Genomic DNA, 11459 nt, shown 5'->3' on the forward strand with positions numbered 1-11459 from the left:
CTGAGTCGTCTTCCAGGTACTTCTTCCATCCGCTCGACCCATCACTCAGACGGGTTAGCACTGAAGAAGCCCGAACCCCAGAAGGCAATATCTAGCGAAAACCAGCTAATATTTCAGCAAGTTTCCACGCCCATTGGAGAGCTATTATGGGTGATGCTGACAGTCCTACAGGGCCACCACCAATTGCAAATCCTGACAGTCAACGAGAGCTGCTGAACACGATTGACAAGCGTCTTACATCAGAAGACCAAGCTTTGCTAAATGCCACAATTTCTGGAGCTGAACTCACCGACGCGCTCAAGCAAATGAAAGCCAACTCGGCGCCCGGCATGGTAGGCCTTACAGCTGTCTTCAACCGCGTCGCAGCTGAGGACTTTAAAAAATGCCTGAGTACATTTTTCAATTACCAGCTGTCATGCGGCAAGCTCTTTTCTTCCCAACGCAAGTCAGCTGTGTGCATGTTACACAAGAAAGGCTCCAGAGATGATCCTGGCAACTTCCGACCAATCTAACTCATTGGTTTTGATGTACAAACCCTGTCCAAGGTTCTGATCTATCGCCTTCAAACCTTTCTTCCTCATCTTATACATGGCGATCAGAAGGCTTGCGTGGAAGGTCGGTCTGTACATCATCACGTGCGCTTCATGGCGGATCTGCAGGATGTCGTAACTGCTCGCAACTAGGAAGCCTATGCCATGTATCTCGACCTTGAGAAGGCATACGACCGGATCAACTGGGACTATATGCTCCAGATGCTCGACCGCATGGGCTGTGGTGGCGCTTTCACTGATTGGGTGAAGCCTCTCTACACGAATCCACAGGCACACCACTAGCTCAGCGGTCACATCCAATCGCCGATATTTCCCACACGGGGGGTCAAACAAGATGACCCGCTTTCAGCGCTACTGTTCCTTATGGTCATCGAACTGCTGGGAAATCTGCTTCGGCAACATGAAGAGCACGGTGTTTGCATCATCGAAGATCACACCACCACCAGCGTCTTCTTTGCCGATGATTCAACGCTGCTCCCCATCTCGCTATCCGGTATACAGGCACAGCTTGACTTGGTGCAGCTGTACTGTGACGGCTCTGGGGCCAAGCTTATTCTTACCAAATGTGTGCTTATGAACCGAAATCGTAAGACCAACCCCGTTAAGCATCCCTGGCGTCGGGACGTTTCGGCGCGAGGAGACAGTCAAGTTCCTCAGCATCCTTTTCGGTCAAGATCCAGTCGAAGACGCCATCGGGGAGTTTTTAGACCGGCGTTTTTACGAGGAATTTCTCCAATGCGCTCGGACCCTGAAAGGCCGTCTGCTGCAAGCGCTGACCATGGTCCTCTCTCTGTTGTGGCACTACACGGTGCACGTGCCAATTCCACATCGGGTCGTTAGACAGTGGCAATCTACACTCAACCGCTTTGTGCTCGCTAACCGCTACAAACACAACGCAAAGCACATCGAATTAATCCCCAAGGAGTTTCTTTATAAATCCCACTCCGATGGTGGTCTGGCTATACCCAGCATCAAATCCTCGCTTAAGCGTCAGAAACTCAAGGTGCTGCTTCAATTTATTGCTTTGTCAACCTCGGCACGACGTAATTAAACCACGCCAGGAATTGCAGTTTCGTCACTCATGTTGCCACATGGAAATTTCGCGATTTCCTCGCTATTACCTTATGCAACAGGGTACTTTGCCTCGATGGGACGTACTGTCCCATTGGCGGCGACAGGTCTGGCGTCTGTGGTATCGGATCAAGTAGAAAGTTACATGACGAGGTCTCGCCCCTCTTGCTCGTTTTGGCTATGTGCTGAGCCAACCGAGCTGGTTCCATGCTGAAGGGAATTTTCGGTTTGAAGTCACCCCTCGGATCGATAGCTCAGGGAGACAGCGGCATAGTCTGTGCATGGTTGCTGAACCCCAACGGAGCCTCCGTCAACACATTGCAACGACATTTAAGCTTCGGTGCCTCGCTGACTTTTTTGATAGTGAAGGATCATGGCCGGATGCTATTGCGTATGCGACAAGTCACATTGACTATCGACTCAGGTCAGTTTCGGCATACCAGCAGTACCGGTGGCTTCGTCGCCTACACTACGAAGCAACACAAGTTTTCAAGCGATTACGAGGCATGTGCGGCAATGCACCGCTCCCACCTCCAGGAGTGGGATGGGTGTGCCCCAAGGCACCATATCTTGGTGTGCGTAAGGACAAACGCATATGTGTTGTACCACGGATACCTCGGTCTGAACTACTCTTGCTGGTGTGGCATCGACACCCACCAAGTTCCATCCGATTCAGCTGCACGACGAGCGAGCCACGGTAACCGACATCAATGTGTTCGTGAGCCAGTCCAAGCGTTTACGGCGGTTACTGCTTCCAGTATTCGAAATTTTACATTTCCGACTCGCCTTTCGTCTGCTGCCGGTGCGCTCACGTTCTCGCTCTTGCGCACTGCACACCCAGACATCATCTACTGCGTGCGCATCGGGTGCAACGCGGTAGAGACTGTTTGTTCTTTGACCGCGTCTTAGCAGCAGGGCTATGGCCTGTCCTTTTTTTCGACTGGTCTGCATTCTTCGTCACCAACCCAAAGTGGCTCGATATTGCTCTTGGTCGCCGACCATCCATTAAACACATTTGGTTGGATCATGCCGCCGTGGTGGAGAATCTATGGCAGATTACACGCTGCATTACGCTCCAACTCCTATGGACAGTGCGCAATGATGGTCTGTTCCGTCAACGTACACCACTGCTCTAGTGCCTGCGCTCCAGGTCGTGTATACCACGTTTAGTGTGCACATACGTGCATTTATACGCAAGGTGTACGATAGAGCGCAGCAACCATCTCTGCTGGTTGTTCTGTGTCAGCTTCGACGGTCACACTCGCTGAGAGCATTTATGCGAGCCAACACAGCCCTTTTTGCTGCGCGCCATTTAAAGTAGTCTCAGTACTACATTTTCCCTGCTTCTAGCGTATCTACACCCATTCTAGGGTTCATTTAATCCCATGGAGTGTCCTAAAAAATTCATGCACCTTCAATACCTGATATCATTTTTTACGATTATATAACGTTTAAAAGGTGGAAACGCATATCAGCTAATCAAATATAAAAGCTTATTTGATCTCGCAGTGGATCGACTTAGAGGGGGGAATAAAGTCCGGCAGGTGACTTTGCGCCTCCATTTATTATTGCTCATTTTTCAATTTGCCACCAACCCCCAAGTCAAGACGATCAAGCTCAAATGGACAGCCAAAGCGGTCCTCCCCCGGAGAACTTCACAACCAAGGCAACGGGTCGGAATCTTGACTAGACGGTCGTCGTCCGCGCCCAAAAGGGTGACGGACGGCCTGAGCCCGATTCCCAGTCAAGACGATGCAGTTGAGGCCCCCCGGGACAGCACGGCCGAAGAAAACCGGCCTAGGTGACAAGCTATGCTTCCGAATCATTGGCTTCATCGGCCCAATTTAGGACTGTCCAACTCTGCTCGAATCAGCTTCGAGACAATTGAGTAAATTTGTATATGCTATTCGATGTAGGCGTAGAGAAGTAGGTCGTATCTAATAATACAGACTACTTGAACTCGAACTGACCGTAACCGAACAGAACCAGTATATACCAATAGAAAATATAAAAACTGGTATCCACAAAACATGATCAAGCGATGGTGCTGGCATAAAAAAGTGAATGAGTCAGTCACCTAAGTCACCACGAGTCACCACGAGACCACCATCGCTGAATATCAGCCGACTACAGTTACTCTAGATATTAGAGTCATTATGAGTCACTGAGTCACCACTTCTTACAACTATCTCCCACTTCTTATTAGTCACTACTCTCTATCATACTATACCTTCTTATAAGTATATATTTCGAATATTGATAAGAAATGAAGACTCAGCTGACTCAGGTAAATAGAGATCCTTCTACAATGACTAAGAGAATAAATAGACATCGAAATGAAATACGCTGCTGAATCGCCATAGTGCTGACTCATGGAGACTAAGTGGTGAGTCACTCCAAATCGACATCGACATATATACTTGAATGCTAATCCGATAATGTGATTTTTTTACGCTGATTGTGACATAATAAAAAATGATGATCTTACTGATACTTAGCGCGCAGCTGCGCAGACTTGGTATTCCCACCAAATATACCTTGGCGTGAGAAATGTTCTTCGTGATGCGATTATAGTCACCTAGAGGAAGCTGTGAGTAACTCTGACTCTGCCTCCATTTTGGGAGCTGGCAACGAGTAGTGGTACTCATCAAAGCGAATTGGTTCTGAATCGTGCGTATCAACATATTCACCATCCATTGCTGTGTGTATATTAAAAAAATATTTGTTGGAAAGCTTGAAGAACTATCTAATTGATTGTGTTGCAGATAGTACACTATACTGCCCAAGACCGTGGATTTTGAATACCGAACTCGCGGCAGGAATAATTCTTTAGAATTACACGGGCTCTTAGTAATCCTAGAGGATCAAAGTAAGCCTTAGCTCTGTTTGAGACTGCCATCCAGTGATTGTGGGACTGCCCATTTCGATTATGCAACAGTCTTTGCTTTTGTCGAGATTCAATTTGATGTGCTTTACCGAAAGAGAATTGGCGAGTTTCATGAGTTGATGATCCGTCGTTCCAGACAGTTCAATGATTTTTTTCGCTCATGGTGCTTTATTTTTTTGGCAAGCATAATATAATCAACATCAATATGATCACTAGTCGCCCTATGAGAACTTGTGTAAATGGGTTGCACGCAGAAAATGGAATACGAGAATATCGCAGAGACCGTAACACTGACTGTGCCTAGTCCCAGATTGCTCCAAATGTTTCCTTGTACATTGTGTTTGATGTTCCGCCGACAGCAACTGTGTATGAGGTTCATCAAGAGACGTTCAAAGTGGCCGATGGCGATCCAGTTCCGATACTGACACTACCAGCGGAGGTTACTGTAAGTCTTCGGGTATTTGTCATCAAATCGAATATTTGTCAGTAGCAGTTCCAAAATATGCACTATTAGTGGAGATCGTCCAATAGGCGATCCATAAGATGATTCTTTGAAGCTCAGTATATCGTAGTTACCAATTCCATCGTTGAGTGCATTGCAGCTTAAATATAAATATTACCAAAATTTAGTGTGAGAGGAGCAGTTTCAAACGAATTGGAGTATGGCGTATTGGTGTTGAACAAAATTTTATTAACAGTGTCTGAAACAAGGTATAGTAGACAGCCACAGGATGGTCACCAGAATTTATACAAAAAAGCATCCGCTGAGGTAGCAAGAGTGTATGTATGAGGATATCCGCGTTTGTAAGGATGTCCATTTCCAGCATTGAAACAAAATTTATGGGTCTGCCATGTGAAGCCAACGGCTAGATTAACATTCCAATTACTTGTGAACTAATCAACGCTTGTAGCTGAAACACCTCCAACAAATGAATTCGGATTATCAGTTGATATTAAATTCATCAACGGATACGTTTGTTGTTTGATCCGGATGTAGTTCTTGATGCAATCACCAATCCATTGTATCAAATACTCGATAATGCTCATGTTTTTGCGATTCGTAGTTCTGCCTAAAAAGCAAGCTCTTTGTGCTCGATGTGCCTATAGGCTTAATCCAGCACCTGCATAATCACGTGTCATTCATTGTCTCAGAATATCGCAACATTCCCGATGTGATGCCGGTAATAGTAGAATGATCTGCACCGATCGGCATCGAAATTGCCAATAACGCTCAGCATGAAACCGTACCAACTCCACCCAGTCTTAAATAGCGTGGATCGCATGTGGTTGGTGTTAGATAGTCATTTGCGCCTGTAAAGTAAGAGCTATTAAATAAAGGAGAATTGATAATCGGGAAAGAGACATCTTTATCACTATACTATAAGATGCAAAATTTCTACGAGTCTATCCAGAAATCAGAATTGAAGCGGTTTCCGAAGAACGAGCACTTTGAGCTGCCATTCCGCATGTGCGTGGGGATCCCAGTGGCTCAGAGAAGTCAAACACCGTCCGCTACATAATCTCCCTCTTGAGCAAATGCTTTACGAAGATCGTCATTACAAAGATCACCGAGACACTCCACGATCATACGATCATCTCAAAGAAACTATCGGTAACGTTGAGGTCATTGCAGAGAGCCAAGTAACAGCAATGAGTTAATAATACTCCGAAACAAGCAAACTGATAATCTTCGATGACTTGGTAATGGAGCCGAAAAGAACGCAGGCTCTCATTTCACTGTATTTTATCCAAGGACGTAAACAGGCTGGTCGATGATTTACACTTCTCAAAGATATGTTTGGGACGGCAAAATGATTCGAATCAACTCTCAATACATATTTCTTGGTCGAAATCTAGTTCTTGATATCATCCACCGCGACTTTCCGACTGATATTCCAATTTGAGCATTCATCGATCATTACAAAAGAACAACGTCAGAAAAAACGAGCACGATGATGATGGATATCATCAGTCGATGTATGCACAAAAAACGTTATCGCGGGCTTATAGCGTGCTTATTCACTACTAAGTTTTTGATCGAACCAATAGACGAATACACACGTGGTAATTGCTCCCCACGAATAGTAGATAGAAATTGAATTTCATACTGACTGAAATCGATTGGCTGCGAGAATCGGGCAGAAGTCTCTTGTGCGAGTATGAGTCTGCGATAGCTATGATGCAAGTCTTTATATTGTCCTAGTTATTGATCTAGATGTCCAGTAAAGATATTGCAAGATGTTTGGAGGAGTCGAAAGCCAGAATGGCCGTCAATATGGGATAGGGAAGTGAACGGAGTATGATTCCGAGAGTGTATATCTGCTGAGACAAAATGATCGATGGTGTGCGCGGGCTTCTGGTAGGTAATGAACAATAGAAGTAGTCAGCTGGTTTTGCAGCGGGCTGTCGTAGCTCTTTCGCATAGAAAAAGCTTAGTTTAGGTCGACGACCTTCGTTCGATACTTAGAACCAGTACGAGTGTAACCGATCGCAATCTGCTTACCTTAAGAGTGACTACAACCTTAATCCAAGAATAATAATCTCCTCCGTTTAAAGATGTAAACGATACGTCTCGGTATTATTCGCGGCAAAGCCGTCTATATTTAAATCTATAGGTTTTCCTGTCTTTATAGAAGAACCTGATCAAATATTTAACTACTGGCTGTTCTAGCCACGTACTGACTTGTTGTTTAAGTGTAGCCACACCATTGTGTGATCACACCATCTTGTGTGACCCCGTTACAGGGTTTCTCCTTTGCTAGAGCTGCTGCAGTTGAAGACCAACTTTATAGCACGATCTCTCGTGAATATACAGACTGCACGTCAAAAGTAGTAGAGTTGGACTCCGAGGTTTGACTGACTTATATTTGTCGCGATTGAGCAGTACTGATGGCTCAAAATCGATTGTTGTGCGTAATGACCGGGGCAATCCTAGGGTTGTTAGTATCTCCGCACGACCCCTGGTAGAACTAATCATTGAGCTGGGTGAGTCATCCCTACGGTCTGTGCACAAAATGACAAGACAATGAGATTGGTACGTCTGGTACCAAAGGGACACCCGTCATCGGTTAGTCCATCATTATATACTTATATATCACGGAGTGTGAAAGGTGGGAAAGCCAGACTCAAGGCCTCCACGGATTTTTACATTTTGTTAAAGGAATATCAAAGCATGTTAAAAAAAGCACCACGCGTGTTGTCCCAGATGAAAGAGTACGTCGTGAAACTTAGTACGCAAAAACTTATATTGCATCGCACGGTAATGGCTCTGCGATAGCGCATTTTCTTGTGCGATGCATGAAGCGGACTTATTGAGACCCCCACGTGGTGCCTAAGATTTGTGTCAGCAATACTAACGGCAAGTGACGATTTGTGTATGCTTACAAATAACTAAATGGAGCCACGATTTCGGCTCAAATGCAAGACCTGCAGACAAATTTCGCAAAAATAAATGCCATGATCTGCTGATGCCTCGGTCCCAAAGAGACTTACGAAGGTAGATTGGCTTGCATTAGGACGGTGCAAATTAAGCTGACATAGCGCAACTCCTCACTAATCCCCATTAAAATACTGGGTGTGGTAGATGAGAGGTCTTTTAAGGTCCGGAAGAAAACCCATATTTGGATCTTGATTTGGCCCTCGCGAATGAAGACTGCAGTTCATGCCGTTTTTCACGCCTAATTATATCCAGTGATTCATTACCAGTAAGCGTATAGCCAAGCGATTTCTAAGAAAAACGTTTTGTAGCAAATATAGATCCGTGCATTACAGCTAGTTTTAAGCCAATTTTTAAGATAGCAGGCACCAAATGATTCATGTCAGGCGCTGATTCCCGCAGAAAATTGGTCAGAGGGAAGCGTACTGATCGCGTTGAGAATACTCTTTAAAGCACATGCGCGAAGCGAACACGGTGCTGGAGTGAGTTGGCATTCGTCATCGATTTTTCACTGAATAATAGGGTGTGAAATATTCAACTATATGCTTTAAAAAATTCCCGGTTTCCTTGAAATCGCTGCGAAGTGGCTATGATTTGAATGTGAAGGGGCAGTCGATACTATTGAACTCGCTGACACAACCCCGATACATTTTGTAACATAATTACATGTTTCGTTATATTGAGATTGAGCGTCATGCATCAGGCACACGAACCTATGTCTGAGACTTAGGATATGTACAACTGGCACCGCGATGTCAGAGGAAGGGGAAGCACTCAATTTGTATAAAGGCAAGCGGGTAAATTTAATGCAGTTAAATTGCCTGTCTGCAGTCTGAGAGATTACGCGCGACCGCGCTACATCAGACTGTTTGCGGTCGCAGAGAAAAAGAACCCGGTTATACTCTTCACACTCTTAGTAAAAATCGAACACATTCTGTGCTCCACGTGGGCTTACTGAAATAATAACGATGTTGCTTCAACTGGTCAGTCGAGTGTGAGTAATGTGTTTTGTAGTTTGTAGATGAAGCAACGTATCTACCTCCCCCTATAGCGTCTGTTTTAGGGTAGTGACACAGCTCTGAACTGGTGAAGGTGCCTCAAACCGTGAGGTGCAATGGCGTAGCTTAAATAGTGCGTCAAAAATGTAACCCGCCTCAGCTCAATACGCACGTCAAGACTCTTATAGAGAGCTATCGTGCCGCCACCACTGAGTTATATCACTAAACCGACCGCGGGAGGTTGTCCTCACCACCAAGGCCTGATCACTTTCCCTTACAGCTTGAATAGACCGACATGTATGCTAGGACTGTAATCGGTATCAGTTGAGGAAGGTGGGATGTTTTTTTTCGAAATACTCATTGCAGAACTTTGACAACGTTGCCCAGCCACTGCCGCCGCTAATGTCATGGCAAGCCCTTGCCTTTATCCTTTGGATAAGCGACTTGGATCTTTGTCGCAGCACACCCACCACCAGAACTGACCTCTTGAAAACTTCACTTTTGGTTAGAAGCTGTGGTAATTACAGCAAAATCGTTTGTGTAGCCTCGACGTCTGTGTCGTAATATAAACTTTGCAAAGTCAAGCATTAATGGACGCTATCCGCTTCACTAAATTTGCTTGCAAAGCTTCGGAACGAGTGGTGCGAAGCACTTTTTTCAGCCAGTGTGCAGTACTTAAATCTCACCCGCTTTCAGTAAACAGTTCCAAACCTCATGGAGGGTACGGTCCTTCCAGTTGGTTCGATTTTCTGGCTCTCGTTTTGCTTTCGATATGAGCAGAAGGCCCGCGCGCATAGCTGTGTATGGTCTCCGCTCCCAGCGAGGAACGTGTGATAGTTTGAGATTTCAGTCGCAACCTTGTGAAGTAGGCACGAGCCGGTGTGACTCGTTCACTTGTATACGAGCAAGATAGAAGCCTTGATCAAGATTTGGGTCGTTAGAGACAGCCGGTCATCATCGTAAGCCCCGCAGCGTGTAGCTTCTCAATTCGCTGTCGCAAAGAACTCGGAAGTCTTAAGTCGTGGGAAGAGCGGCGGAGGGCAGTGAGTGCCTACTCCACGGTTAACGGCTTGTCTGTGTGTCGCCAGGTGAGATGATTTTCGGATCAAAATTTGGATAGTCGCTACAAAAATTTTTCATTTGAGAGCCACGCAATCTCTTCACCAAGTTTTTAGAGGTGTTGGTCGCGAGGATTGCACCATACTCGGGGACTCGCAGGGCATGAAATGGTGTGCACGGTAGAGGGCTCCCCAAGGCAAAAAATTGTAAGGAACTTACGATTTATAGAAGATCGGGCGCTCTTCGAGCGCTCATTCTTTAAAATGTTTAAGAAAACCGTAAGCCCCACAGCTGTTCACTGGTGAGGAATGTTTCGGCAGATTATGCACTGGACTATTGTGAACATATACCTTACAAACTGTTCAGAAACAATACTGTGCATATGAGTAATGTGTGTTCCGTTCGAATCCAAATCGGCTATTCTTTGTAGTAAGCGACAATTCAGTCTATGCATTATGTTGTGCTTCGCTTTCAGTAGATGCCAATGCGCATGACCGCGTGTTCGCGCTCAAGTCTCGTCTACTGAATTCGACAGAGAAGAGCTTTCTTGCTCATGACAAGAAGTTACATTTGGTGATGTATGCCCTCGTCAGCTTCAGAGTGCACTTGCTTGGCTGTATGCCGCTTGTGATCGCTAGCTCTTGCATCGTCGTACACAACGACGTCGTCACCACATCTCTCACAGAGTGTGGTAGCATAGTTTCCTTTGCAAATGGATCATCCGGGGTGATCTGAAGCCGGGTTGACCTTAATATGGCGGTTAATGCGATTTTCGTAGCCCCAACAATGAACAGCCGCAGGTCATAATGGAAGGTCGCGGATTGAAGAGGCAGTACGTACAGCATATGAGCAAATGCGACAGGTGTTGCTGAAATTTTAGCTTTACGAAGCAAGACTTTTGAACTTATATATCGCTTGATCAGAACGATTAACCGCATGTTCGCACTTACATTTTTCACACACGCTTGTGCGACGAGGAAGCGATTACCGACGTGGAGGAAGAAGGAAACTTCCGACTTGGAGGAAAGAAGAACGACCTTACATATCATAGGTAAATTTGCAAGTAAATTAAAATGGGCTATGGTTCCTAGCTATATGCAAAACACCCCAAGAGCTCGTTGAGGTTTTCCTTAAAAACTTTGGGTTCTTGACTTGTAAATTAAGGGCGTACTGAGGTTGAACCTAGCTTCAAATTATACAAATCTTGGGTGTACGGAACTTGAACTCACTCGGTAGTGTTTGCCTTCCATACGGCATCCTACCTTCTGCTTGTTGCTCAGTATAAATCAAGGCCGTGTCCACAGTCAACTTAACCATTTGATAGCGTAGGTTTCTTTCCTCGCAGCTTCAGCGCCACCCACCTGTGGTCTCGCTCGTTAGATCTCTGCTGGAGTTTTATTCTGTTGAACTAAATAGGTGGCCCGATACGCTACCTCTGCGCAAAGTGCTGCAAATGT

General features: G+C 45.5%; 5 protein-coding genes across 5 annotated transcripts; 1 reads left to right on the forward strand and 4 right to left on the reverse strand.

The window, feature by feature from the left end:
* Positions 1–146: 146 nt before the first annotated feature.
* Positions 147–512, forward strand: PHALS_03731 (uncharacterized protein; the record flags this gene model as incomplete). Its single annotated transcript, XM_024717996.1, has 1 exon — positions 147–512. One exon carries the CDS (start codon positions 147–149, stop codon positions 510–512), a length of 366 nt encoding a protein of 121 aa, XP_024583439.1.
* Positions 513–1598: 1086 nt separating this feature from the next.
* PHALS_03732 (uncharacterized protein) lies at positions 1599–1831 on the reverse strand (the record flags this gene model as incomplete). The annotated part of the gene is made up of 2 exons (XM_024717997.1): positions 1599–1665; positions 1710–1831. 2 exons carry the CDS (start codon positions 1829–1831, stop codon positions 1599–1601), a joined length of 189 nt encoding a protein of 62 aa, XP_024583440.1.
* A 1860-nt stretch (positions 1832–3691) lies between these two features.
* Positions 3692–4319, reverse strand: PHALS_03733 (uncharacterized protein; the record flags this gene model as incomplete). Its single annotated transcript, XM_024717998.1, has 2 exons — positions 3692–3734; positions 4201–4319. 2 exons carry the CDS (start codon positions 4317–4319, stop codon positions 3692–3694), a joined length of 162 nt encoding a protein of 53 aa, XP_024583441.1.
* Positions 4320–7267: 2948 nt separating this feature from the next.
* Positions 7268–7486, reverse strand: PHALS_03734 (uncharacterized protein; the record flags this gene model as incomplete). The annotated part of the gene is made up of 2 exons (XM_024717999.1): positions 7268–7325; positions 7371–7486. 2 exons carry the CDS (start codon positions 7484–7486, stop codon positions 7268–7270), a joined length of 174 nt encoding a protein of 57 aa, XP_024583442.1.
* Positions 7487–9004: 1518 nt separating this feature from the next.
* On the reverse strand, positions 9005–9352 carry PHALS_03735 (uncharacterized protein; the record flags this gene model as incomplete). The annotated part of the gene is made up of 2 exons (XM_024718000.1): positions 9005–9152; positions 9222–9352. 2 exons carry the CDS (start codon positions 9350–9352, stop codon positions 9005–9007), a joined length of 279 nt encoding a protein of 92 aa, XP_024583443.1.
* Between the last annotated feature and the right edge of the window lie 2107 nt (positions 9353–11459).

The sequence above is a fragment of the Plasmopara halstedii genome (assembly GCF_900000015.1).
Source record: "Plasmopara halstedii genome assembly, contig: Scaffold_2386, whole genome shotgun sequence".
In the NCBI taxonomy this organism is placed as follows: domain Eukaryota; phylum Oomycota; class Peronosporomycetes; order Peronosporales; family Peronosporaceae; genus Plasmopara; species Plasmopara halstedii.